The sequence below is a fragment of the Suillus clintonianus genome (assembly GCF_016758775.1).
Source record: "Suillus clintonianus strain FC179 chromosome Unknown DEU56scaffold_9, whole genome shotgun sequence".
In the NCBI taxonomy this organism is placed as follows: Eukaryota; Fungi; Basidiomycota; class Agaricomycetes; order Boletales; family Suillaceae; genus Suillus; species Suillus clintonianus.
Genome location: NW_024539233.1, coordinates 687,111 through 713,805, shown reverse-complemented (window position 1 = coordinate 713,805; position 26,695 = coordinate 687,111). Strand labels below are relative to the sequence as shown.

The 26,695-nt window shown below is 48.9% G+C and overlaps 8 protein-coding genes across 8 annotated transcripts; 4 read left to right on the top strand and 4 right to left on the bottom strand.

Moving 5' to 3' along the window:
• Positions 1–48: 48 nt before the first annotated feature.
• On the bottom strand, positions 49–2,415 carry DEU56DRAFT_977666 (laccase; the record flags this gene model as incomplete). The annotated part of the gene is made up of 12 exons (XM_041359662.1): positions 2,048–2,415; positions 1,948–1,999; positions 1,826–1,894; positions 1,625–1,774; positions 1,487–1,562; positions 1,408–1,435; positions 637–1,357; positions 562–582; positions 350–508; positions 267–319; positions 155–219; positions 49–104 (listed from the first exon to the last, which is right to left on the bottom strand). Exons 1-12 carry the CDS (start codon positions 2,209–2,211, stop codon positions 49–51), a joined length of 1,614 nt encoding a protein of 537 aa, XP_041213067.1. The 5' UTR covers positions 2,212–2,415.
• Positions 2,416–5,244: 2,829 nt separating this feature from the next.
• Positions 5,245–7,057, top strand: DEU56DRAFT_728457 (uncharacterized protein; the record flags this gene model as incomplete). Its single annotated transcript, XM_041348047.1, has 4 exons — positions 5,245–5,387; positions 5,447–6,281; positions 6,338–6,832; positions 6,887–7,057. Coding segments are annotated over 4 exons (1,644 nt in total), but the record flags the coding sequence as incomplete, so codon positions are not given.
• A 286-nt stretch (positions 7,058–7,343) lies between these two features.
• DEU56DRAFT_869224 (uncharacterized protein) lies at positions 7,344–8,419 on the bottom strand (the record flags this gene model as incomplete). The annotated part of the gene is made up of 6 exons (XM_041355539.1): positions 7,344–7,643; positions 7,692–7,766; positions 7,815–7,844; positions 7,899–8,007; positions 8,072–8,226; positions 8,291–8,419. The coding sequence occupies 6 exons, from the start codon at positions 8,417–8,419 to the stop codon at positions 7,344–7,346; spliced, it is 798 nt and encodes a 265-aa protein (XP_041213065.1).
• Positions 8,420–15,754: 7,335 nt separating this feature from the next.
• DEU56DRAFT_583862 (ribonuclease E inhibitor RraA/Dimethylmenaquinone methyltransferase) lies at positions 15,755–17,028 on the top strand. The gene is made up of 3 exons (XM_041346933.1): positions 15,755–15,972; positions 16,025–16,337; positions 16,399–17,028. The coding sequence occupies exons 2-3, from the start codon at positions 16,034–16,036 to the stop codon at positions 16,824–16,826; spliced, it is 732 nt and encodes a 243-aa protein (XP_041213064.1). The 5' UTR covers positions 15,755–15,972; positions 16,025–16,033; the 3' UTR covers positions 16,827–17,028.
• On the bottom strand, positions 16,929–20,959 carry DEU56DRAFT_583763 (uncharacterized protein). Its single transcript, XM_041346932.1, has 8 exons — positions 20,625–20,959; positions 20,297–20,560; positions 20,037–20,239; positions 19,888–19,988; positions 18,709–19,835; positions 17,269–18,653; positions 17,171–17,212; positions 16,929–17,117 (listed from the first exon to the last, which is right to left on the bottom strand). The coding sequence occupies exons 1-8, from the start codon at positions 20,879–20,881 to the stop codon at positions 17,026–17,028; spliced, it is 3,471 nt and encodes a 1,156-aa protein (XP_041213063.1). The 5' UTR covers positions 20,882–20,959; the 3' UTR covers positions 16,929–17,025.
• Positions 20,960–21,030: 71 nt separating this feature from the next.
• On the top strand, positions 21,031–23,325 carry DEU56DRAFT_583683 (uncharacterized protein). The gene is made up of 6 exons (XM_041346931.1): positions 21,031–21,133; positions 21,184–21,245; positions 21,295–21,385; positions 21,440–22,937; positions 22,987–23,069; positions 23,126–23,325. Exons 1-6 carry the CDS (start codon positions 21,080–21,082, stop codon positions 23,300–23,302), a joined length of 1,965 nt encoding a protein of 654 aa, XP_041213062.1. The 5' UTR covers positions 21,031–21,079; the 3' UTR covers positions 23,303–23,325.
• Positions 23,326–23,555: 230 nt separating this feature from the next.
• On the bottom strand, positions 23,556–25,600 carry DEU56DRAFT_728270 (rab-GTPase-TBC domain-containing protein; the record flags this gene model as incomplete). The annotated part of the gene is made up of 9 exons (XM_041348037.1): positions 23,556–23,687; positions 23,737–23,832; positions 23,892–24,019; positions 24,067–24,249; positions 24,300–24,414; positions 24,468–24,662; positions 24,711–24,781; positions 24,834–25,010; positions 25,057–25,600. The coding sequence occupies 9 exons, from the start codon at positions 25,598–25,600 to the stop codon at positions 23,556–23,558; spliced, it is 1,641 nt and encodes a 546-aa protein (XP_041213061.1).
• A 141-nt stretch (positions 25,601–25,741) lies between these two features.
• DEU56DRAFT_752611 (uncharacterized protein) lies at positions 25,742–26,660 on the top strand (the record flags this gene model as incomplete). The annotated part of the gene is made up of 5 exons (XM_041349650.1): positions 25,742–25,833; positions 25,901–26,125; positions 26,175–26,232; positions 26,279–26,549; positions 26,596–26,660. 5 exons carry the CDS (start codon positions 25,742–25,744, stop codon positions 26,658–26,660), a joined length of 711 nt encoding a protein of 236 aa, XP_041213060.1.
• Between the last annotated feature and the right edge of the window lie 35 nt (positions 26,661–26,695).

Below are 26,695 nucleotides of genomic sequence, written 5' to 3'. Positions count from 1 at the left end.
TACAATTATCAGTGATTTATAAGCCCAATCTAAACCTCCTGCAGGACCTTAGCGTGTGAGGTTTGTCTCATGATCATAAATCGGACATAGCTGATCCCATTCGTCTGTAAAGCATTTCAGCGATGGAAGTATAATCTCTTCACATATGACCTACATGGCACGGGGCCCACATGTGCGCTGGTATCTGAAGGACTTTCTGCCATTATCACGGCAAAACCCCTAGATGTGAAAGATCAGCAATTTCGTTCATGAGGATATTTACAGACATACGCTTCGAGGTGCCAGTCAATGTGACTTTTGGTTCAGAGTTAGTACCCGCCTAGACAGCTCAATAAAATGGATGTCATACCAATGCAAGAACCAGGGGCCCGAATTGTCGGTCACCCCATCGTATCACCATTTGTTGCCCATTGCTTCCAGCGTTTACCACGTCGCGACGAACTGGGTTCACATAATTGAGGGTACTGTTGCCTGCGAAGCCCGCGCTCTGTACGACATCGAAGGAATGCTGATAATCATCAGTACCAGCCAAACATGCCATGGAAACCGCAGCGAACTCACTCCGTGAAGGTGTATCGGATGCTGGGTACAATGTATATCAGACACGTAAGCATCGAAGGAATGAGAAAAACGTACGGGTCCACCTGGACCAGTCGTTGACAATGTCAACTCTACCACTTTGTTGGCCTCGAGAGTGATGACGCTCCCGTTTGGGAGCAGGTGAGAAGGGTCTGTACCAGTAAGAATTTGGAGTAGAACAGGAACGGTGGGTGGTTGGTATGAGACACCATTCACGAGATATTGTACGCCGGGGAGGGAAACCTCGAGGTTGAGGTTGATATCTGCCTTCCCATACCCTGGAGTGCCAGGAGCACCGGGATTGATTAGAGCATGCAAATTGGTCTCGTCCAATGGGTTGATGGATGAAGTATTGACCGTAGTCGGGTCGGCCATTCTGGCGCCTTTGTAGCGTAGGATAGCAGTGTTCGTTCCCCCCTCGTAGGTCGCACCGGCCGCATCAGGAAGACTGCGTAACCAGTAGTTATCCACCGGCTGATCGGCCACCAGAATCACAGAGTAGCGCTGGCCCGCTAAGATTTGGAGCTGATCTACCACCAGAGGTTCCGTTAGCCGTCCATCCGCTTCGATGACAGTTAAGTTGTGGCCATCAATAGAGAACTGAACGCTGGCGTCGCATGACATTTGAACCAGGCGGAAGCGATATCGCTTTCCCTGCTCGACGCTGATGACAGAGAGATTATGCTCGGGGCCACCAGCATAGCGACCGCGTCCGTTGATGAGCATAGACTGGGGAGTAGGATTCTTGCCAATCAAGTCTTTGGCCATATAATGATACCTAGTAATCCAACTTTAACCGGGCAGATTGCCAACGTTCGGAAAACTCACCAGTCGGCAAGTGTGATCACAGTGCTTGCTGGAAACAAATGATGGTCAGATAATTGATATCAACCAATCATTCGCTCACCATCGTCGACGTCGTACATGTATGCCAAGGGGTCGTGAGGATCATATATTACCAGCGGTCCTCTGAGACCATCACACTGTTCCATAGGTCAGTCCTCCGCTGCGTGAGCAAGGTTCGAGTGATACTTGCATATTGAACGGAATAATGACTATGATACCAGTAAGTGCCTGCTTGGTTCGGGGCGGAGAAAGAGTGCAAAAACGAGTGGTCCGGCGTAATGGGGCATTGAGTGACGAAGGACGTCCCATCAGCATAGTTCGTCCGATTCTGGGCGATACCGTGCCAGTGCTGCGGTACACAAAGTTAATTTTTGGACAACGTCGATAGTACGCTGCTTACGACGCTGGTGAGTGTAAACATGTTGTCGTCCCTGAGATTGTTGACCACCTCGATATCAAAGTGATCTCCCTAATGTGAGGTTAGTACTGACGCGCGTGACAAGGAGGTCGACACAAGTTCACCTTCTGCGCTGCAATCAAGGGTCCAGGGAATACGCCATCAACAAGAGTTGCTCTGTCGACGATCAGGAGTGAGTTTTGAGTGCTGTAGCAATACACTCACGCGCGTATGAAGCCATCGGGAGCGACGACCCCATTACCTATGGTCAGTCTGGTCTTTGGGCCATATACGGCGGGCTGAGATGATGGGTAGGATTGTGAACGAGATACTACAGCTGTGGCATTAATTGATGAAATGAGAGAAGCGATTAATAAAAGAATAATCATCGTGATTATTCACGATAGGTGTAATAATGTCGCCGGGAGGATGATAGAATTTAGAATAAGATTGTAAGCTATGGCAGCTTTTATCTTGCAGCGGCAGATAGCCTTGAGCTTTCCCATTTCAAAGCGTACCTGTATCAACGTGCGGTCGCACCGGCAACAGCACAGTGATGTCCAGCGCCTGGAAATTTACATTTCAGCGATGTACTGCTCCTGGAGTTAGCAACCATCCGCCAGCGTGTTAACGAACGATCACGCACCAAAAAAAACAAAAAACATGACTCGGGCAGAATCTAAAATAACTCGGGAGGTCAGAACAGCCAATTTCAAGTTATTCCAGGCGTTAATGCTAGGATTCCACAGCAGTTCGGCGAATCTTCAAGGACAGGGGGGGGAAATACAGATGGCTTGTAGTGCCCAGTGGTGGCCGCGCGAGAGTGTCAGACTGACTTCGTCTGAAATAAATGGTCACACGCTGTAAGATACAACCTGTGATATGTCGGAACTTAAGCAGTGCCGACTGTGCACTGGGCGCTTAGGTGTCTGGGAGACGGCCGGCAACCTCGATCCAATGGGCAACGGTTGTGCCTTCATTGAATTCTGCATGTCGGGCTGAAGTGACCATTGAGGATTGATCCGTTCTCGGCTTGCAGGCTATGGCAGTGACGATGAATCGGGATTGAGGCACGAATCGCATGATCGCATATAGATAATGAAGTTATTGTTAATCCTGGAAGTCGGATTGCCACTGAAGTGACCAGTGATGTGCATATAAAGATACGACGAAATTTCGAACAAAAAAATAATTCTGCCCCTCTGTGCAGAGTACCTGACGAGTGTTAGTCACATCGAGCATTTCAAACTACACACTACTGCTCGTAGACACATGCACGCGCTCCTGGAGAACAATCGAAGTCATCCCGGTTGCTGCATCGGCCACGAGCCTAGCGTGATATTCTCGGATGTTAAGGATCAGGCGCGGTCCTAGTACAAACATCTGCACAAGTCGGAACATGTCAAGAAAACCAAGATACATCTGGGTTCCCAGAGAAAATTTATCCTAAAGAAATTATGAACGGTGGTTGCATGCAGAGGTGCGGTCGGCATACCGATGACGGTGTCGAAAAAAATAACCGAGATCGAAGCACGATACAACAACAAAGCTAGCGTGTGCGGAACTTCAGCGGAAAGAGGGACCTGCATTTACATTATGAGCTCACATTGGTCTGTCCAGGCTAAGTGGCTGATGGCGAAGAAGATCAGCAGAATGGCAGTGTTGAAGAGTGTAGCTGAAAGAAGTCGTAAGGCTTAAGTTAGTATGGATTTCGACTCATGGAAGGAGGCATAGTACTGCGCGCCACTGCTACATAGCATGCATGTACAGTGTAGACAGAAGATTTATGTAAGAGTTGAGCCTTCAAAACTTCACGGGCCAGGTGAAACGGTCGTCACGGTGACGCGCCTGTGACACGGCATATGTGACGCGGCATTCTACTAGGGGTAGAATCATGTTCACACAACACCTTATGTCGCTCGAACTGAATTCCAAACACTTTGAATATCCTTGTTAATGATCGCGATCGATTAGCGCTTTAGCATGTGAGTGCCCGTCTGCGTACAGGCCCTAGCTAGACTGCTGTATTCACTCACCATATTTACAGTGCTTGTCTAGTACTAATGTCAAACGGCGCATCTTAGTACATTTGTCTTGTATTGCCTCTAATTCATTGACCTAATGATGGTTTTCAGACGGTGTCTCTGAAGTGTTGTCTCGTTAAGTGTCAAGCTTTCAAGCCTCGACCTCAAATTTTCAAGTCTAATACTGTCTCTATACTCACGTACTACCTTGTTAAGCCCCAACCATGTCATCCCAAGCCTCATTCAGGCTGGGTCAAGCACTGCTCGCTCATACCACGACAGGTTTTCCCAAACATCTTCAGTCTCTGCACCAATGTCGGCTTTCACACTTACCTGTGCCGCGTCAAGGCCCACCCCACGCCGCGTCAACCATAGCCCCTGCCGCGTCAAACAAGTTGTGCCGCGTCAATGCCGCGTCACGCCACGTCAAACCTCATTCATGCTGCGTCAGTGCCGCGGCACAGCCTCGTCACAGCTACCCTTCACACACGAGTTTGACTGCAACTCTGGCTGAGATATGGCTGACCACTCAATTATAGTGTTGGCAACGGAGCTTTGGCTCGTCTCGGGAAGTGTTGGTATCCTGTGCAGCTAATTCAGTCCTGTGTTAAGTGTTGACGTGCTCCACAGACTCGGAGGGTCCAGAGAGGGAGGAAAAGAAAATGGTCATTGGTTGATGTAGCTAATATAGTACATGTCCCTATGACGAATAAAATAACAAGGGGGTGGTCATGAACCCGTCCAACTTGATGTGGGAGTCGAATGCAGAACATAGGAACGTCTGCACTGGCTCGTCAAGACTCGTTGGTGCCGCGTCACGACCGCGGCAGGTGCGACAGGACCGCGTCAAAATAGCCACGCCCAGCCTTCACGTCAACTCACGTGCACTTGGCATCACTGCGTGGGACTTCCATCTACGGTCGTAGGCTCGCAGCTACCTCTAGAGGCCGCACTCAATGCCATCATGTCTAGCCGCTCGCCCTCATATTTTTCGTACAATCATTTCACCGAGGGATCTCAGCACCGAGCTCTCCATTGCGCACGACGCATGGTGTACCAAAAAGTCTTTGTCGTTTGTCACTGGCCGGCGGCGTAACACCAGCAGCTGCACCCGAGCATTCAGCAGCTATAGGGCTCAAGCCTTTAACGACTCTCTAGGGAAGACGGCACCTTCAAGTACACACGACGTTTCAGCACTATCGCACAGAATCTCTGCCTTTTTACCTCGCGCACTGTCGGGATCTACCGCTGACGGAGGAATACACTCGTCCCAACTCTGGAGTGAACTTTTGAACGACATCGACGCGGAATTATCTTTTACGTCAGAAGCGCGTCAGAGTGCTCGCGTCGTCGGTGAGTCCTCCGCCCGACTTTTCATGTTGCATCCGACGTGATGCCCTTCTAGTATGCGGAGCTGACCAGTGGGCCGGTTCCTATGAGCTCATCACAGCTCTCCTTGAAAACCCGTTTACAACTGACGAGGCTTACAGCGATATCCTACGAAACCGGTGGAAAAACCAGTCTGCGTACCTTACAATCGAGTGCGTCAATGTTTTATGCTCTATGTCGGGGCAGGATGCTCAACAGGTATTCTGAACAGTCATGGGCAATCAACATCCCTCGTCGACAGTGCCCTCACCATTCCTTCGTCTTGGCTCCAACAATACCCTTTCCCCATCCAACTCACCGAAATCCCGACACTCTCTTCCCATCCTTCCCTCTCAAAAACGCTCCTCAAAGGAGACGTGCTAATCCTCCTTTGCAACCCACTAACAACACCCCTACCGACGCTCATCTCCAATGCCCAATACATCCTTCAAAGACCAGGAACAATACTTGTTCTCACCGCTTCCGGCGCATCCTCGCATGCACTAGAACATATTTCCAAGGAACTGGCAGCTGCAAATTGCACTCCTGGAAAGATTCTTGTTGTGGATCCTATTCGCGCATTAGAAGCTGTTTCTTCTTTAAAGTCAGATCCTTCGTCTCCTGCTGCTATTCAGAGGTACCAGGATGATTTTACGGGGTCGAGGATATCGCATCTTGGTGATGTTTTGGCGGGGGTGCTTAGGTTGAAGGGAGGACGCGCATCGTCATCGTCGTTGATGGATATCAGCACCCAGAGTGCTCTGATGCAAATGCGGAGTGCGTTGCACGCCAGCGCTCAATCGGTATCCCAAGCTCGTGTAACAATGGACCGCGTATTTATAGGCGCAAGCGAGTTGCAATTGCAAGTCGAAGAAGTTCGTGCAAGAACAGACAGGGAGGTGCTCGTAGAGTCTGGTATAGAAGAAGCTCTTCTCCGCGGTTCCAAAGAGATGAAATCCTTGTTGGAGTCGTTAAATTGGCTGAAGATGATATGGCGCGTCGACGAGATAGATTCTTTGGTGGCTTCCGCGTTGGACAGGCATTGGTGCAGGGAACTAGAAAATCAGGTATGCAGGCACCTCACAACACTTTTTTTACTATGACGTTGATACGACGCTCGTAGCTCATCCTGCAAACGGGTCGTCTAGCATCTACCCAAGCATTCCTAACCTCATCCACCTTTTCCAAACTCGCCCAACTCGCATCGCCATCCCCCTTATCCACCGCTTTCCATTCCCCCATCCTCGACAACCATCTCCGTCAACTCACGCACTCCCCAACATACGCACTTACCCCAGACGCCCTCACCCAGCCCATTCAAGCCCGGCGTTCTCAGCTGACAAAACACACCACGACACGTTTACACCGCAAAGCCCAGAATGCGGTGCTGGGTGCGTTTGGCGGTATGTTTGGCGGTGCTGGTATTGGATGGTGGCTTGCATTTGGAGAAAGCGCTTTGAGCGTTGGTGCTGGTTCGGAAGCAGGGACTGCTTTGGGTGCTGGTGCGCTGGTTGCTGTTGCTAGTATAAGATGGGCTGTGGGTAAGTGGGAACGAGCGAAGAGGGAGTGGGTGGAGGATGCTGATCGGGTTGGGGAGGGGCTGAAGAGGGATCTGAAGGTGAGATTTGAGAGGTTTTTGCGTAGAATGGACTTACGAGTGTTTTATTTGAAGGTGACTCTGGAGCGAGGGATTGAGAAGAATGTTGCAGTTGTTCCTATAGCAGCGTATGAAGGACTGCGAGAGCTTGCTGGGAAACGACAGGAGGAGATCGATGTTGTTAAGGACGATCTTATTTCGATGCAAGCTGACGTTGAAGCGCTTGAAATTGCTCGACCTTCATAGTATGTAGCACGATTGGATATACTGCACCACATTCTTCATGGATGCGTCTAGATGCTGCTACGCTAAATCGTGGTATGCGTGATGCCACAAAAAGTCCGTCGCGTTCATGAATCATAGGAGCAACCTTATTTCGATGCAAGCGGAAGTCAAAACGCTTGAAGCTGCTCGACCTTCATGGTGTGTAGCACGATTGGAATACTGCATCACATTCGTCATAGATAATTTAGATGCAAATAGATGTTCCGCTAAATGATGGTGTACATGATGCCATAAAAATCCCTTGCGTTCATGAACTCGTGATAACTATCTTCGGAAGGGGAGGGGGAACGTCTTCGGATCTCTCGTGCTGCGGTCGTGGTGTGCCTGCACCATCCTCTTCGCCGCTGTCTTCGCCAATATCAAACAACTCTTCTCTTTCGTCCCAGACGTCGTTTAAGCGGGCGGCTTTAACAGGCTTCGGCTTAGAAGGGGCCGAAGGATGAGAGTACAAGGGAAGAAGCTGCGTTCCAGAGGTGCCTTCGTCATCTGACGCATCGTCTGCATCGGAAATATCGTCCGTCTCTAAAGGGCGGTATAGGCGTGCAATCTGGGGGTTGGGGTTTGCGTGAGAATGATGGATGATGTAGCTGCTCACCTCTCGCCGCGCACGGTAATATTTCTCAATGTGATATGCCAGATAGAGTCCGACGGTGGAACCCAGCCAATTTGCCTGTGAGGAATGATTACTGGACGAAAGGCGTCAGGCCAGAACACGTACCACCACATCGCCAGATTGAAATTCCTTTTTCTGCTTTCGCATGAGCTCGTCGTGCTCGCGTAGAAAAGTAAAATGGAAACGTACAGGAAGCATGGACTGCACTATCTCGCTGACGAAACCACCGAAGAAGAAGCACACGACAGCGGTAAATATCAACCCTGAATGGCGCCAAAACCATATTCTACGAGCTTCTCTAGATCAAACCCAAAGTCTTCAGCAGCAGGCCAATATAAATAAATAAAACGATGATAACTCACTCCTCTACGTCGAATATAAAGTAAAACACGCCGGTCGCTATGCACAAGCAAGTAAAGTGTAGGAACTTGTCGTTCAGGGGAAGGGCCCTGGAAAAGTTTGTGAAACCTAAGAAAGCGAGTATCACCATTATCGCGCAGGTGAATACGAGGAACCACTGTCGTTAATTTAGTGATCATGAGTGACTAGCGCTTCGTGTGATAGTCCCGAAGGAAGCCTACCGGGCGCAGTCGAATGGGTAAGTCGTATTTTGGGAGCTGGACTCGGTGGGATTTCATTATCGCCTTCGACATCTTCTTGAGGTGCTTGCGCATTGGCTTTGACGGCGAGCTTGGAGAATTTGACGCCATGGAGAGTCGGATGTGCCCAGCTGCCATGGCGGTGAGCAAGTCAATTAGCCTCCGCAGCCGGGAGGTTATTTCCTTATATAATCGTTATATAATCGGTATAGCCGGGCATCATTGATCTTGTTTCAACTTGAACTTTCATGATCGCAATTGTTGCGGTTAGACCTCGTCTGCTCTACTAAACTGTCGTCCTTCTATCTCGTCCGAGTCTGCCTAGGGAAGACTACGTCTGCTTGCCATCAGCCACTTACAGGTTTCAGTATCGGACAGACCCATGCAGTAACCGCCACAACAATGTCTGCATCGCTTCTTTCTGAGAGGCTCAGAACTATATCGACTATCTTCATTCGTCTATGGTCCGAGTCTCTGGCTGACCTATATAGTCTAAAGGAAACGGCACCTTCCAGAGGTGTAATCAATATCAAGTATCCAGTGCAGTTCATATCAGTCATCAATCAAAACATGAACGGATATCACCGCTCATTACGGCTGGATGGTGATATATCTGGCACGAACATCATGGACAAACGTCCACTAAGTTCTTCCACATCCATCCTCGAATACTATGACCCTAGTCTCAAATGATCCCAGTTGTTGGTCCTGGATCAATACGAGCCAGGTTTTCAGTTATTTTATAGGTTCGTGGATGTCCAGCCAGCAGATGATGTCCTGGTCTAACTTTAGCTGTGGTTTCGCAGTTGCCGCCTTTGCTGGGGTGGTGTGCGATTGGGGTGAGCAAGCTACCATGAAAATCTGCTGATATCCTCATGGTGCTTTCAGTACTAACGTTCGGACAAGAGGTACGTCTCTTTCATGACCAGAGCAGAAGGTCACTAAGAATGGGTTCCATAGGTTGAACTGGTCTGGGTGAGCAGAGTGCCACACTAGAAGAACAACTTGAAAATATAATACATTCGCAACAGAGGCAACGTTGGTCCCGCATGACCGCTTTGTATCTTAGTGTATGTGGCTTGTGTTACACATAAGTGTGGCCGACAAGTTGTGCTGACATGACAGTATCCTAGGTCCGTTATCTTGGAATATTGTATGCTTTGTATGTTTGAAAGGTTAAGTAATTGATACTGTGCTAATCAGTTATGTATCACAATCAGCGTCAATGTGCTGCGTATGTCTCCTGGTATACACTGAGTTTGTTTCTCCTGACCGACCGATGTCATGCAGTTTGGGTTCCGATAATCTCACTGACAGATGCAGTGGGTATTCCACTACGATTCTTGTCACTACTGTCTAATGCGTACTCTTATGTAGGGGTGAGTGAGATTGCTGATCACCTTGTTGGTTCAATATAATGGCTTCCACAGCTGTGAGTTGTATTCGAGTGTTTGATCTCTTGAGGCTGGCCACTAATATTACTGGATTTGTCAGGCCATATTCTGTATACCACGGGGGATTGGATGGGTGTTGTCGTAAATGCAATACTGAGCGGTGAGCTACGCAGCTGCAATACGTCAGTGATCTCGAGTTGACTGAAACATCGTGGAAGTGATCATGATCGTTCGGTTACACGCCATGTATCAGCGATCCAGAAAGGTGTTGATACCTCTTGTCGTTATCTTTTTGGCTGTCAGAATCTTCGCCGGAGTGGTCACAGCCATATCAACGAGGAATATTTCAATGGGTACATTCAATCATGGCTCAATGACTTAAGTGCGTCAGGCTCACGAACGAATACCAGAGGAGCTGATTCTCTCCGACACCTATCAGTCCAACGTTGTCCTTGAGGGAGAAGTTTTTCTTCTGTATTCCCTGACTTGGATACTCACCACTGCATGGGAGGTCCTCGCACTGTGTCTCGCAGTCTGGATTGCTGTAAAACACTTCCGTGAACTGCGACAACATTCAGCGGGAGGAATCATGAGGGACTGCTTCACGGTGTTGATGAAAACTCACGTGGTTTACTTTGCGAGGTGAGCTCATGTGTGAATCTAGGTCCCTTTATTCGCTGACATTCCGCACGCGCTAGCTTTGTTGCTATCTCGTGCTTCGAGCTCAGTTCTATGTTTTCAACGACTTTAGCGGTATGGTGATCTGTCGCTGACTTCTGCATGCGACCAAGGTTCATTATTTCTTTATTATAGAACTCCCAGATTTTTATTGGTTTTCTTCAAATTTTCCGACTTGTGCGAATGGCTGTACTAGGACTGCGCTTGATCCTTGGCGTTCGAGAATATCACGCCAGGCTTGTGGCCGACTCTGATGTAGCGACCGACATGACTTCAATTGCCTTCCAGGAGCGCGTGCATGTGCCGACTGGCAGTAGTGTATAGCACGGGAGATGCTGGGTGTGATTAACATTTGTCATGTACTCTGCAAGGAGCGAGAGAATTTTGGTCTGTGCGAGGTTTCGTCTTGGTATTTATTTACTCAAGTCATTCGGTGATCTGAAGTGTATTTGATAGGTCTGGGCATTGGAATATTACATTGTATTACGGTTGACAGTGGCACCCTGGCACTGGGTGCCCATATGTTGTGATCCACACTTGCACTACACGGTAAGCTGAACCAAGATGTGCTTGGGTCTCGTAAGTCCCTCGGTGCTCGAACTCCTGGAATATTTGGAGGAGGAGAGTTCAAGTCCATTTAATTATCATTTATCAAGGCCGGCTAAGTGCTTCCCAGCAGCGTGTTTGCATGACAGTGACCTGTTCTGCGGGCTGGCTTATCGCATCAAGGCAGGCGCGTCGCTGTACTAAGCGCTCGTCCCATTGATACGAATCAGATGTTTCTTACCTTTGACTGCTCTGGTGCTTGAATTTCCGGGGACTGAAGGAAAAGTTAATGATGATAGCTGGTGGTGAGTGAATAATTTGAACCGCTGATCATACCATCACTACAACCCTCTGAATCATCCGACTCATTCATATCCCATTTTCCTATCGTTAAGTATCAACCAAGCCCGTACGTCGATACCCCGAGTTTCTCTGCTCGTGACTTAGCGCTCAAGAAGACCACCCAGTCCATCAGACGACGCGTGCTCAGGCGTGTTCCCCGGTAGCATTCTGCTTTGAATATCGTCAACGAGGACAGAAATCCATTGTCTCATTGCAAAGGCCCGATCATTTTTATATCGCTTCTGTGAGCCCTTGGCAAGGACATCTACTTGAATAAGAGTATAGTTTCGACCACGATCTCCTCCTCGCGCACCGGGTGCACGTACAAAATACAACGCAGATGAGTTCATCTAGATATCTTGAGTAAATGCTGTCGATAGGGACCTTGAGTATTGGAGGACTCTTATGACAATGTAGTTGCCATTCGACCCAAGGACGAAGTACGATGAAGATCACATCAGCCAGCGGCATTACTAGCTGCTGAAATCAAAAGTGGGTATCTCCTCGAGCCGGATGTGACGATGTAGGTGGCCAAAGGCGCGGACGGACTCATGATGATATTTTGGCCGGGGAGATTCTGCCTTCTGCTGCATCGCAATTGTCATGAGGCTGCGAGGAACCTCTGTATCGACCTTCCGTTCGTTCGTCCGAAAGTCGACGGCTTGGCTATAAAGCGCTGCGAGCGCTTCAGACTGTCCGGGAAGTTATTTGTAAGTGATCTTAGCCTGTGACCGTGCCGTACCGTAATTGGTTTCAACTTTCTTGATCGCAAAGACCTGCAAAAATTCTGAAGACGTTGCGGTCACCGCGGCTGTCACCTTGTTCATACAAGGTCACTATCAACTGACAATTGTGGCTGTGGTAACTAACTAATCGTGCGAAAGAGCCAAACAATTAAGTAATCAATGATAGCCAGTCTTTTTTCGCTAACTCACTCCAATTGGTTCTCGTGAATCTCGTCGTATCCTATAACTTCAACGTTAGTACTGTGGCCCTGTCATGCTATGCTGACGCGCATTTTTGCTGTTGGTTTGTACCATTTGAATAATTTGCGTCAAGCTGTGTGACATGAGTATACTTGACACTGTTTCTCCGAGTCTGTGATTCCGAGACCGCTACAAACCTCGGTTCAGAATTCGAACTCTTGAATTGGCCAGTTGCGGATCGCTGCAGAGCTGAACTTACAAACCTCGCGGAAACACACATTATCAATCCTCTCCCGGCATATACGGAAATGATCGCAAACTCATCCCGCCAGATCAATATGAGACCAAATTATGTGGTGCTGTGGTCGAAGTGCACTTCGCATTTTTTCACCATCGCATTAGAAGGTCTAGGCGTCACATTTTCAACGCTGTTCTTCGCGAGATGATCGTGTTACGGCAACCTTCCAACATGCCTTCCAGTCCGCTGAAACGACGCAAATTGGGTGCTGGACCTTCATTAGATACACCTTTCAAAGGAAAGAAATGTGTTCACATATCTTCAACGACTAATGGTAAATAATATTTTCGAAGCTGCACAATTACTGATCACAATCATTTATCAGAAACCGTCTGAATGTGTTGTTCTAGTATCACATTTTTTGTGTTCAGATAGCAAAGTTGGCAGTTTTTCTTGAATATGATTCCAGCTTGCCTCAGATCTTCAAATATTTGTTGTAAAACCAGTATGCCGCTGATGTACGATTGCTGATCCATGCATGCATTCCATTTGTTGTCCCAAAAATGCGTCAATAAGTACACAACACTTGTCGAACAAGGTTGCTGCCGGCGAAGCTCAGCCTTTTCTAGTACGGCATTCTACTTGGCAATATCACAATTACCAATACAAGCGGGGCGTGACCGGTCTGACTGGTTGACCTCGGGAAACCAATGGACCTGTAGTGGTCTGCTTCTAAGTTTGTGGTGTAAGACTTTAACGTTTAGGTTTCAGGCAGACTGATGCTAATCGCTACGACAGCACGACAATGTTTGACGGTATCACTCCACACTAATTGGAAAGAACCGCATACTGTTACTGTAAAGACTATCTTCATTCGTCCTTGGTCCGAGTCTGTCTAACATATAGTCCAAGGGAGACTAGATATCGCTTTGAATATTGGACCGATGCGGTGCGCTTCACATTTTTTTCAATCGAAACCGGAACGGATCGATGTCGCCCGCTCATAGCGGCCAGAAAAACACTGAATAATGGTATATATTAGCACGAACGCCATCGTCAAACGTCCACCACTTGCAAGTTCACTACTCGCTCACATCCATCCTCGACTACTAGTATGACCATTATCTTAAATGATCCCAGTTGGTGGCCGTTCATTAATTTTAATTCGTATCGTACTGTCAGATATTTTATAGGTTCGTGGATGTCCTGAGTCAGTTGGTGTTCAAATCTTATCTGTGCTGTTGTTTACAGTTGCCGCCTCTGCTGGGGTGGCATACGATTGGGGTGAGCAAGCTCAGGCTAGTATGAAAATCTGCTGATTTCCTTGTGGGTATTTGTAGTCCTGACGTTCGGACAAGAGGTACGTTCATGTCATGGCCGAAGCAAGCATCTCACCAATGTAACAATTCCGTAGGTTGAACTGGTCTGGGTGAGCAGAGTCCCACAATAGAAGAACACCTTGAAAATATAATTGATTTACGACAGAGGCAACGCTGGTCCCTTATGACCGCTTTGTATCTCACTGTATGTAGCTCTCGTTTTACATGTGGTTGGCAAGGTCGTACTGACTTGGAAATATTCTAGGTGCGCTATGTTGGAATATTAATTGTTGTGTATGTTTGAAAGGCTAAGTAATTGACACTGTACTAATCAGCAATGTCTCACAATCAGCGGCAACATAGTGGGTATGTCTCCTCGTATATATGGCGTGTCTTTCTTCTGATAGGTGGCATGCAGCTTCTGTTCCGACGATCTCAATGACAGATGCAGTGAGTATTCTGCACCGATGTCTGATGTTCCCGTTCAATCAACTCCCATGTAGGGGTGAGTAAGCATCTTGACCATCTTGTTGGTTTGATGTAATGACTGCTATAGCTGTGAGTCACTTTCGAGTGTTTGATCCTCTAAAGCTGACCGCTAACAACTGGCATTGTCAGGCCGTATTCTGTACTTCACAGAGAATTGGATAACTAGCATCGTAAATGCAATACTGGGTGGTGAGTTACGCAGCTGCAATACACGATTTTGGCTTGACTGAAACATCATGGAAGTGATCATGATCGCTCGGTTACACGCCATGTATCAGCGATCCAGAAAGGTGTTGATATTTCTCGTCGTCGTCTTTTTGGCTGTCAACGTTTTCGTCGGATTGGCCAGCGCAATATCAACGAGAAATATTTCTGTGGGTGCGTTTAATCATGGCTCGACGACTCAATTGCGTCAGGCTCACAAACGAATACCAGAGGAGCTGATTCTCTCTGACACCTATCAGTGCAACGTTGCATTTGAGGGGGATGTCATGCTTCTGTTCACCATGACTTGGATACTTGCCACTGCATGGGAGGTCCTTGCACTGTGTCTCGCAGTCTGGATTGCTGTAAAACACTTCCGTGAACTGCGACAACATTCAGCGGGAGGAATTATCGGGGACTGCTTCACGGTGTTGATGACAACTCACGTGGTTTACTTTGCGAGGTGAGCTCATGTGTGAATCTGGGTCCCTTTATTCGCTGATATTCCGCACGCGCTAGCTTTGTTGCTGTCTCGTGCTTCGAGCTCGGTTCTATTTTTTCAACAACGTTTGTGGTATGCCGATCTGTCACGACTTCTGTATGCGACCATGGTTCATCATTTCTATTATTATAGAACCCAACTTCACTGGGAACTGATTTTTTTTTCGGTTTTCTTGGCATCTTCCGGTCTATGCAGATGGTTGTGCTAGGACCGCGTTTGATCCTTGGCGTTCGAGAATATCACGCCAGGCTTGTGGCCGACTCTGATGCAGCGACTGACATGTCTTCAATTGCCTTCCAGGAGCGCGTGCATGCGCCAACTGGCAGTAGTTTTTAGCACAGGAGATGCTGGATGTGATTAACACTTGTCGTGTACTCTGCAGGGAGCGAGAGAATTTTGGACTGTGCGAGGTTTCGTCTTGGTATTTATTTAAGTCATTCCGTGATCTGAAGTGTATTTGATAGGTCTGGGCATACCAATATTTTATTGCATTACTCCTGGCACTGGTTGCCTTGCTAAGTGGTAAGCAGAAGCAGGATTGCTCGAAATATAGGAATACCGGAAGGAGAATCGAGTTCATTTACTCGTAAAGCCTATAATTTAGTGATCCGAAAGTCTGGATTTATCGCATCGATCTTCGTGACTGCTGCCGTTTCTGATCGATGTCCGGATCCACGTGAGGAGTCTTTGCACGGGCTATATCTCTCAACTTTTCCAAGGAGGGGGGCAAGTAACAAGAAGGGTGACGAGTCCTCATTCGTTGGGAACCATGCTCACGGCTACCCGGGCAGAAAGCGCCAAACCGTGACTTGTTGAGGAAGTAGTATTAGTAATGCCCATTTGCAACTCCACATTCATTCTCCTGCCATTGCATGATGGACCTCCTTTGCATTCGCAAGCAATTTGGTGCAGACCGGCCCTGTCCCGTATAAAAGAGCAGCACGAAGAAAATCATTCCGACCAGCGACCGTGGTTCAAGGCACTTAAGCGAGTCGTGACTAAAATTCAGCGGCGGCAATAACCGAAGTATGCATTAGCCGGGGTGGGTGTACTATGTACTACTACACTTTGATCTCAGGCTTGTTTCATGATTGCAAGGACTCGTCTGCTCGCCATCAGCCGCGCAATGTCAACGTCGACGCGCTCCTCCACATGCCCGCTATCACAATTTTCCGCTTGTGAAATCTCAGATGCCCTCATAAAGCTCGGATCTCCGAACGGAGGACACATCCCAGACGTCCACATGCTCTCCCCAATCTCCCACAAGATCTGTGCACCAGCATACACCGTCCAAATGGTACTCGCATCAGACAAATCAGCTCCAAAACTCTCCTCCCATTTCGTAGACACAGCAACCCCAGGTTCTGTCATTGTTATCGACGCCCCACCTCGTTCAGTTTGTTCTCCTCCCCGTTCTATCTCCGAACTTTCACCCTTATATCTATTGTGCAGAAGCAAAGAATGCAGTTTGGGGTGGTCTGATGACTGCGGGCGCACAAGCTCGAGGAGCTGTCGGCGTCGTTATCTCTGGACGCTGCAGAGACCTCGCTGAACATCGCGCAGCAGATTTCCCGGTGTTCGCCCGTGGACATTCGACGGTCGGACAGTCCCCTTTCGTACGCCCTTCCGCTGTAAATATTGCCCTCACCATTCGTCCCCAAGATGCGGGTGAAGGTCCAGATGCATTCGCCCCTGTCACCGTGACAGCAGGGGATTGGATCGTCGCAGACGAAGATGGTGTCGTTTGCGTGCCAGTGGATATGGTAGACAAGGTCGTGGAGCTTGCTAAGAAGGGTCAGGAGATTGATGCTAAGTGTATGGCTGATATTAAAGCTGGCAAGGGCGTCCAAGCATCTTTCAAGGAACACAGGGGCAAGTAGAAACATGTTATCAGAGCCCGCGTCCTCAATACGCGCATAATATTAAATACTCGATGCGCATACATACGACATTTAACAGTCCTACATCAAGTAGTCATACTGGATTGTATACTGTACAAAAGTGGTCCTCGACGATTTCGGTCTGATGCAATTTTCTTCACTGCCTAAGAGGGGTGCGCATATGTTAGTTCTAGGATATTCATGCACGGATACCGGTGTTCAGAGAAAATGTGGTCTTGAAAGCGTGGAGAGCGAAACGAACGCTGTGGTTCAGAGCCCACAAAAGAGAGACTGTAAAGAAACATGATCAATCGCGTATCTCACAGAAACTGAAATGCACATACTCAGCAAAATAGGAAGCCAGAACAGGACGAGCATCCGGTCGCCTTGAAAAGAAGCATCTATCAGTCTCGGTTATTTAGAATACCGATGCAACACTCACGCCCATGCTGCGCTTTCAGCGCATCATTCGCAGGCCTATAACCATACGACTCCACTTCTTGAGCTGGCACAGAAGCTGTAGCTGTAGCGTAACCAACGCGCCTGCCTGGGCTTGCAAGACGTGCGGGTGCCTCGTCGTCCAAAGCAGAGGGCTCCTCAACGCGCGAGGTACTAGCCACAGGCTCCTCCGGCTGTTCCTCGTGCGTCTCCCGTGGCGTATACATTGGAGGCGCTTCCTCAACAGGCACTGGACGAAGTGTCGCAGTGGCAATAGCAAGCGTCATCCATTTCTCCCAAGTTGCCTTAAGTTCCTGTGCAGCCCTTGCAGCTGGATGAGCAGCATCCCTCACTTCCTCATCATCCTGCTGTTCTTCCCGCTTGTCGCCAAGGAACGGCCACCCTGTTGTCGGCACGAAGATGGGGAACACCATCGGAATCTGCGGAAGAGCACCCCAAAGGACAGCAGGCATCCCAGGCAAATGCGGAAGAGGAAGCTGGGGCATGTTGGGCATATTCGGCATGATACCTTGAGGCTGCAGTTGCGCAAGCGTTCGTTGGATCATATCCACAAAGGACGCTGTCTGTTTCTCATCCGTTGCATTAGGAGGCATCTTGGTATCTGCATCTTTATTGGGCGATTCCGGTATTTGGTCCAGGTGGGATTCAAGGCTTGTTTGTTCCGTGGTATCTTGTATGCGTCGATGGAATGTACGTGCTGGTCGACGTTTGACGATGATGATTTCACCCTCATCACTTTCTACGTCACCCCACTGACTCTCACCATCATCATCTTGAATTTCCGTTTCCACGTTGGGCGAGCCTCGCGAGGTGATATCATCAAAGAAGCCTTCAGGGGCAATATCCTCCGGGGTCTTCCCAAGACCGTTCACGATCTCCAAGTCCGCTCCAGCCCCTACCAGCAACTGCAAACAAGGTTTGGACAGAGACAACACAGCAAAATGAAGAGCCGTATAACCATTCCTATCGCGCGCGTCCAAGTCGATATCATGTGCGATCAGGAATTTCGTAAGCTCCGCAAAGCCCAAGAACGATGCGAGGTGCAAAAGTGTCTGCCCATTAGACGTAGCGTGCGAAACTGCAGTGCTCATGGCGATAGTCGATTGGTTGTCGACGGAGACATCTATCATGGAAAGGAACTTGACGATCGTGGTCTCGAAATTTTCTCCTTCGTCTGAACGGACGAAGAGCAGTGGCCGTATTTCGCGATAAGATGAGGATGCAACGACGTGCATCATGTCGTTAGCGTCTGAGGATGTTGGAGAGTCTTCACTTCCTGCGTTTCCGACGATACGGAGGGCAACGTTCTTTGCGTCTTCGATCTTGCCTGTCATTTTGAGTCCGACAACCTGTAAGGCCAGCTCCATTCTGGAAATGAAAAACTTAAGCGAAAAAAGGCAAAAGGTTATCGGCGTGTACGTACAGGGCCCTGTCTGACTCGTCAGTGTATGTGAAGAGGGAGGGGAGCGAGGGATCGTTTGTCTTCTCGAAGCCCTCAAACCAAACGGCGACAACACCCGGAGAGGCTCGAGGGGGTAGGACACAAACCAAGGTATTGTCGCTCCAACGTTGCGTAGAGCTTGCGGGGACGTCTCCAAAGACACAGTTGAGTTGAAAAACAGAGTGGAAATTCTCGCCAAGGACAGTCACTTCAATGCCGCCATGTGTAGGACCGGACGCGGGTATAAGACGGTGGATTTTGGGGAGAGTAAGTGAGGCAATGGGAGGCGGTGATCTAGGGTTGAAAAAAAGAAATGGCGTCGGCTGTGAAACGAGTTGTGGGATGGACGGCGATACAGGAGAAATAAGAGGCGATGACATGGAGCTTGATACTGGCGATATTACTGAATTTGAAATGAATAAAGTAGCTTGTGCGTCTTCTGGCTGTTGAAGCCCATTGACACCAAACACAGTTGCAGAAGGAACAGTGCCATTTTCAATTTGAGATAATGAGCAAGACGGCATGGGCACTGGAGGGCGAGAGGGTGTGGGAGACCGGGAACTAGGCACTGTTGAAGGCTGAGATGGTGAGAAACTGGCTTCTCTGACGAATTTCACTGAGCTGTTCCTGCTGGTAGCATCGTATGGTTTTGCTCGCTTCTTTGGCTGACCTTTCACGTTCGCTGCCTTGCGTTTTGAGGGCGCACGCTTGTCCGCCAATTCTCCGTTCTGTGCAAGCTGGGACCAGTCGACTTCGGTTTCAGTGAGAGGGTTGAACGCAGAAATTGTCTTGGTCGTCGACTTGTGGTCATCCGTAATCATAATTGGAGGAGTCGTTCCCGATCCGACGATGCGTCCGGTATGATCCATCATTGTGAAATGGACATTGAAACCGATCTTTTCACGGTGATGTCTGCAGTAGCATGTGATGCGGACGGGAAGCACGACCGACCCCGTGGAGAAGTCAAGGACTTCGGGGCAGTTGAACTGAATGATACTAGTCGTGTCTTCCTTAGTGCCTCTCGGTCGTTCATTGCCATCCTCTGGGGTATCTGAGCCAGATCGGGCGGGTCTGACACGAGCTGCGATTTTCCTAGCCACGCGCTTTGCCTAAAAGGGAATCAAAGTTAGCATGGAGCTTTGAAGATAGGGAAGTACCGACCTCTCGGTTTCTACAGCTTCCGCAACTAAGCACGCGATTGTGTGGTGACGTAGCGCAAGTCACAGTCGTGGTTAGGTGTAGCATATCCAAGGGAGAAGGGTCTGGCTAATAGTTAGTGTGTCCAAAAGATTGAAAAGTATTCACATTACCTATCTTCCCTTCCCGACGTGTGCGCTTCTTGGTGAAAGTTCCTGGGGGAAGTTTTAGCCATTTCCATGAACCGACCCTGTCGTACAGATACGGTTCTCCTGACGATGAGCTAGCATGTGCCAAGTCCAACGTGACGCGCACTTGAGTCTCTACACGAGACTTTGTGCCATATTCAGGGATATTGGGGGTCAGAATAGGAAGGCTTCACGAATCAATATATATGAAAAACTGGACACTCGAACAAAAGAAACATACATACTTGTAGCAAGATTCCCGCGGAGGAAAAACGACTCGATGTGGAGCAGTAGAAGGGTCTCTTTTGCGTGGAGGAACGGTAGGGGGAGGGATTACAGGTGAACAGTGCGTCTGCATATGGGAGGGAACAAGATAGTCGGACTCAGGTAAAGGAGCTTGCGCAGCAGATACACAGCTGTCGCCTGTCGAATGGATTGCTTCCGGTTTCAAACAGTTTGGGACGACTTGAGGCAGAACAGGGGAAGATTCAGAGGCAGAACAGGCCGAGCTAAAGCAGGGTATATGACACGTCAACGACGATCATCTAACAAGAGAACCTTTTCAAGACATACTCTTCATAGGCATGCTCATCTATTAGGTCGTCAAGCTGGAGCATCCTCTCGTTGTCAGGCTTGTTCATGACACTACGCATAGACTCGTTGTCCCAAACACCAATTTCGGATATAGTCTTCCTTGGACGAATTGAATTATACCAAGCTGATAAGTTATGGTCATGGTGTAGGGTCACAGGATGATGACCGTCGGAAGATTCAGGCGTTGCTGGCGATGAAGAACGAGAGTCTATGGTCGTTGCCGTTGCCCTCGACATCGCTAGCGAGCGAAAAGCGTGTTCACGGAGCAGTCGCAGTAAGGTTGATAGAAAGGGATACCGTATCTCGGAAAGTTGCTGAAGCTAAGCGTCGTGACCCCGACAACTCCGACAATCTGTTTGATTACCTAATAATATTCCACTTTGAACAGTAATTGCTGAAGGGCCTTTGGTCAGTCTATTCGTGCTTTGTCCACCATGAAGAGAGGCGCAGAGAGACAAATCAGTAAAGACGACGGCGACGACATAGAGGTATGACCATAATTTTACTCGTGCTCTAGACTGGACGTTGACGTGAGTAGGAAGTGGAAGACCCTGGCAAGGGTTTCCAAAAGGCAGATGAGTCTGTCCTCACAAAGCGACAGTAAGTGTTCAGTAACTGTAGTGGGCAACGCTTATTCTGTGGCACTCAGAATACGTGGCTTGCCCAAACGAACCATGACTTCAAATAAAGCTTTGTCTTTCGCCGGACTCCCCAGTGCACCTCTTTCACCCGCGGATTCGGTGAGTACTTAGTCAATTGCCTTTGCAAATCCTTTCTAATGAAAGTCCATTCAGGAAACCCCTGCTTCCCCGAAGTTTGGTGGTTTCTCAGGGTTTGGCTCAGGAGCTGGACCAAGTCCGTTCTCATTCATGCCTCCAGCCGCCCCTTCATTCGCGGCCTCAAACGTTGCGCCCTCTGCGTCTGCTGCTACCAAGGGCTTTGCATCGGTTGTACAAGCTGCTAGTACTTCCAATGCATCTCCGAGTACTTCAGATGAAGATTACGGCCCAGAACTGAAATATTACAAGTCTATTCGCGGTCTTAACGTCTCCTTTTTGTCAGCGGTCCAAAAAGCTGTAGACCAGGATCCCTTTGTTGATATCGCAGGTCTTCTTGAAAGCTATAAGAATCTACGCACTACCGTCCAAACCGACCTTGACGGCTCATCCAAAACTGCCAGCCAGAAGGCATCAGCTTCTGGCCCTCCTGCGCCCGAGAAGGCTGCACCTTCTGCGACTGGATTTCCCGTACCAAAAGGCTTCTCTGGATTCAATAGCTTTGGTTCCCCATCATTACCTACTTCATCCACGAATGGAACGGATAAGAGCTCGGCACCCAAAAGTGCCTTTCCCTTCTCTACATCATCTTCCAGCACAAACTCGACCCCGACTTTCGGCTTCAGTGCAAAAACGACTGAAGAAGCTCCTCCAACACCATCTCCCTTTGGAACTTCAGAAGCCCCGAAATCGGCTTTTTCATTCGGGACTAAACCCGATGAGCTCAGCTCGTCAAGTCCGTTTTCATTCGCCCCATCAGCCGCGCCTGCACCCAGCAAAGACAAAGAAGATTCAAAATCCGCATCATCTGCATTCGGCTCCAGTTCAAGCATTCCCAACTTCTTCGCGTCATCCAAGGCAGCATCATCCACGTTCTCCGACTTAAAGCCAACATCAGTATTCGGTACCACGACCTCATTATTTGGTAACAATACTGACTCGAGCAAGTCCTCCTTCTTCACCCCAGGGTCCTCAGACCTATTTAACAAAGTATCCGCGAAAACCGATACAGGAAACGAAGAAACCAAAACCGGTAGTACCGCCGGTCTGTTTGGCAGCTCCTCCTTCACCCCGGCAACCAACGCATCTGCTGCTACTGACAAACACACCAGTGCTTTCGGCACATTTGGTGGGGGCTCGCCACCGAAAGGAAACGGATTTACGTTTGGAAAGGTGGGAGGAGGGAGTATCGGCAATCCAGTAGGGTTCGGATTCGGCGTCGCGAAGCCTGGAGATGGGGCTTCTGCATCTTCGTCAAGCGGCCCCGCGGAATTCAGTTTTGGTGCTCCACCAACCAAGTCTGCCTCTCCGCCAATGGACATCGCCAGCCGATCGGGATCACAACCTGTTGCCGGGGACGAGGGGACGCCAGACGATGCAAAACTGCTGCCGACTAGCAATCATGATGGTGAAGGCGAGGGCGAAGAAGATGAAGAGACGACTTATACTGTGAAGGCTAAAGTCTTCAAGCTTTCGAAAACTCCTGAGAAGTCTGAGTGGAAGGAACTTGGTATTGGTCAGTATTTTTTTTTGCTGTCATCCATCACCATGTTGACTTTTGATAGGCATGTTCCGTTTGAAGAAGCATAAGGAGACAGGTGCACGGCGCGCACTGATGCGAAACAGTGCCACCGGGAGAATCATCATGGTTAGTCTCCACTGTTTCGAAGCCAATTCCAATTCCTTACCTACGTGTAACTTTAGAATTTTAGGTTGTTCGTGTCACTAACCCCAACACTGATGAAGACGATGATATCTTTCGTTGGACATGACGAAGGTGCTCCGGCATCATTCCGAATCCGTGTAAAAACTCCTGAGCAAGCTCAGGAGCTCAAGAATGCTTTGGATCGCGAGGTAGCAGCTGTCAAGGAGTCGAGTTAAGAAATTCGTTGACTTTCGCGCCTCTAATGTTGCCCATGTCTAATTTTACATACTCCCTCGTATACCTCCGCCTATACACTGCACGTTTCCGTATTCATCACTGACAGCATCATCTAGCATAGTTGCATGCATTTCTGAGAAGGGCTCTCTCCGAGTGGTTCGCGACTCGAGCAGGTTCGCCCTTCGCATCATAGATTGTACTTCAAACCACATCTTACACGTACGCTGCGCCGTTGGAGTATGGATAAGATAGCTATTTAGCATTAAAATGACTTTGAGCGTTGTGCCATATTGAGTTGAGCACGAAGGCTTCGCTGAGAAGCATCTCAATCTCGTGGTCGCCCCAGTCCTGCGTCGGGAGGGATTGCAGGAACATGATGATACCCTATCACACATAAGAGATGCAGTCCTGAAGAAGACAAAGGTGGATGTACCTGGAAGTCCATTTGCCGGAGCTTTTCGCTCCACTTGACAAGGAATGCGGAGCATACATATAGGTGGAATTGAGAGAATGCATCCGCTCCTTCAGCCTGGGAGCATACGATCAATAACGGACATCCTACAGCCTACGAAGGTGTGGCCAGCTCACCAGATACGTGTCCCACATGCGGATCGTGTTTGTCACACTGATTTCTCGCATCAGAAGGCAGTTCATCCAGCGGAACGCAAATTGCATAAATTCGACATTTTGGGACTCGAGGTGTGTATACAGGGGGGCTACTTAATCATCAGCAATCTTCGTGTGCGAGTGGAAAGGAACTAACCGTCAATACGTGCAACAAGCTCAGCCATACGCTTGACACTTCGTTGAATGCCAGGTTGTGCTGAGATGTAGTTATCCTGAATGCCGTCCAACAAACGTGACAAGCACCAAAACGAATCTGCCTCGACAGCATCCAGGACAGCTGTCGGGAGCAGAGAGGTATCAAATTCTTCCGGGTCCGAATCTACAAGCAGTCTTAACCTTGCACGTGGCCATGAAATAAAATTGACATACCAATGTAAGCAGAGAGAAAAACTTGGAAGAATGGGGTAACAAGGTCATTGATGCCTTGAACGTATCCGCTTGCTGGGTGTCGTATTGCCCAGACATAGAGAATTCTTTCGAGACTCTACTTGCGGCAGAGATGTTAACATCGGCTGGAACAATATCACGACTACGTACACGTTGAGTGGATGCCTGCATCCATAAACGTACACCAGGTCTCGTGCGTGGGACGTCGATCTCGATCTGATGCCATATTTGTTGGTCGAGCCCTTGGCGATCCCGAGCGAATGCTAGTTCGACCAGTGATGAGTATTCTCCCCTCTTTCGTGCAAGAGTGGAAGCTCGAAGATTTGATGGCAATGGAAGGTAACCCTAAGCATCGGCGTTAGAAGGTAAGGAGATACAGAGGAGATAACTCACGAGAAGGATCGGCCAGACAACATGTCTCAGATCATTGGGAGTACCCGCCCAAGCTAATTTACGGAGTTCGCCTGTTTGTGAAACATCAGACGCGTGATAGTGAAAGCCTACAAGAGCACACACTCATATTAACATCATCTTTGCTAAGACAATCGATGAATTTGATACGTCGATTTGTGCGAATTGAAGTCTCGCGCAGGAGCTTCTCAGCGTCACTCGAACGTGGGGAATGAGCCATTCTATGATTAGACCTCGGTTCTAGCGGTGGTTGAGGAGAACGGAGAAACCTATGAAATGGATCTAAATGTCTGATTAGATGCGGAAAGCAAGTCAATAGAAGTCATACCATTTACAAGCTCAATAGCATCAGATTTGATGGAACCCTGGTCTGGTTTAGCTTTGGTGCGAGTGCCAGCAGCTTGCTCCATTTCTGGCTCGAAATCGCCCAAGATCATATCACTGTCGACGTCTGCATCGCCATTCGGATCAACATCTTTGGGTGACTTGGCACCTAAAGCATCCTGTGATGTGCCAGATTTTCTAACCATTGTCCAACCACCCTTTGCAGGCTGAGCAGCATCGGCATTTGAAGGGTAGGAGGAGCCTGGGCTTGGCGCACTAAGATGAGTGTATGAGAACGAGACATTGGATGAAGAAGAGTTGCTAGAGGCTCTAGGGACTGGTTTTGGAGCTGTTATCGGAGATCCCTGGCGTCTATATGATGGTGAAGGAGGGCGCCGCCACGAATTTGAGATTGTGGACTGTCGAGGCGATTCAGAGTCTGATCCACTGTCCCAAACATCGTCTTCTCCCCAGTCTGTGTTGGCTCTTGCATTGAATGATGAGTGCAGGCCAATGTGCGGACGTGCTGGCGGGGGCTTCGCCGCCATCGTTTAACGGCGAGCCAGGTTATTATCTCACAATTCACCCATACGTGGTTAAGTATTGCATTGGATTATGTAATAAACGCATGAATTTAACGCGTGACATTTAGTACCAGCTGCTGCTCCTTCCGACCTTCTGCAGTAGCAATGTCTTCCGAAGACAAAGATTTCAAAGGACGGTGTATGTACTGCAACACCGACGTCGGTCGCGACAAAGTCAAGACATGCGGTCGCTGCCGGTAAGTTAAACTCTCGGAGGAGCCGTTCTTCACTGTATAAAATATTAGCTAATTCTGGCCCTCGCAGACTAGTACGTTACTGCTCGAAGGAATGTCAGGTCGCGTCGTGGAAGACCCACAAACTGCGATGCAACCCAAATTTACGAGAGAGCCTAGCAAGTGACCCTGCCAGTAACGCCCTCAACACAGCCCTTTCCAAATGGATCAATAACTGGAGGGACGAACTTCATAATTGGGCGATATGGGCAATGGATCTTGCAAACAGTCCACAAGACCGACTTGCTACGCATTGGTCAGTTGATCAATGCGACCCTATGCTAGCAGCTAAATGTAGCGCACAGCTTTGTGATCGAGATTGCGCGTCGACCGAATCCCCCGAGCGCTTCCCAGTTCTTCCGAGTGAGTAATCTCCGTCAATATTCTCAGTACGTCTGAAATCCCACAGATGCATGGAGGAGGTGTCGAGACTCGAGCAAGTTTCATCGCGCGCTTGGAAGAAATAAACGAGGCCAGCGAGGAGACCGTTGCATGTGTCAATGAGCGCCGAGGCACCGACACCGCTCAAATTATTATCCTCTGTGAGGATTTGATTCGATTTTTATGGTTCTCTCTCCGCGATGGCGGTGCATCCTTGCGGAATCGCGACCGCGCCATGTCCAAGGCACTTGCGGAAAATTGGCAACAAGGCATGATTGGCGCAATCGAAACAGGCCGCCGTGAGTGTAAGAGCCTTGTGCCTGATTAGTTCTAATCGTGCTCCAGCCCGAGCATCTAAGACTCATCTAAACAGAGCCGCAATCAAGGTCATCGGGCCACCTCCCATATGAGTCGTGAACCCAGTGATCATACCAGACAGCTGCTC

What these genes read in the sequence shown, in the direction of transcription:
- DEU56DRAFT_583683 (XM_041346931.1), top strand. Translation starts at nt 21,080, where the DNA reads ATGAAGAGAGGCGCAGAGAGACAAATCAGTAAAGACGACGGCGACGAC. An exon ending in ACGACGGCGACGACATAGAG is followed by an intron (nt 21,134 to 21,183) that starts GTATGACCATAA and finishes TGACGTGAGTAG; the next exon opens with GAAGTGGAAGACCCTGGCAA. An exon ending in GTGGAAGGAACTTGGTATTG is followed by an intron (nt 22,938 to 22,986) that starts GTCAGTATTTTT and finishes GACTTTTGATAG; the next exon opens with GCATGTTCCGTTTGAAGAAG.
- DEU56DRAFT_583763 (XM_041346932.1), bottom strand. Translation starts at nt 20,881, where the DNA reads ATGTCGAGGGCAACGGCAACGACCATAGACTCTCGTTCTTCATCGCCA. An exon ending in CCGCGGGAATCTTGCTACAA is followed by an intron (nt 20,240 to 20,296) that starts GTATGTATGTTT and finishes TGATTCGTGAAG; the next exon opens with CCTTCCTATTCTGACCCCCA. An exon ending in GCTGAAAGCGCAGCATGGGC is followed by an intron (nt 17,213 to 17,268) that starts GTGAGTGTTGCA and finishes CTTCTTTTCAAG; the next exon opens with GCGACCGGATGCTCGTCCTG.
- DEU56DRAFT_583862 (XM_041346933.1), top strand. Translation starts at nt 16,034, where the DNA reads ATGATTGCAAGGACTCGTCTGCTCGCCATCAGCCGCGCAATGTCAACG. An exon ending in TGTTATCGACGCCCCACCTC is followed by an intron (nt 16,338 to 16,398) that starts GTTCAGTTTGTT and finishes TCTATTGTGCAG; the next exon opens with AAGCAAAGAATGCAGTTTGG.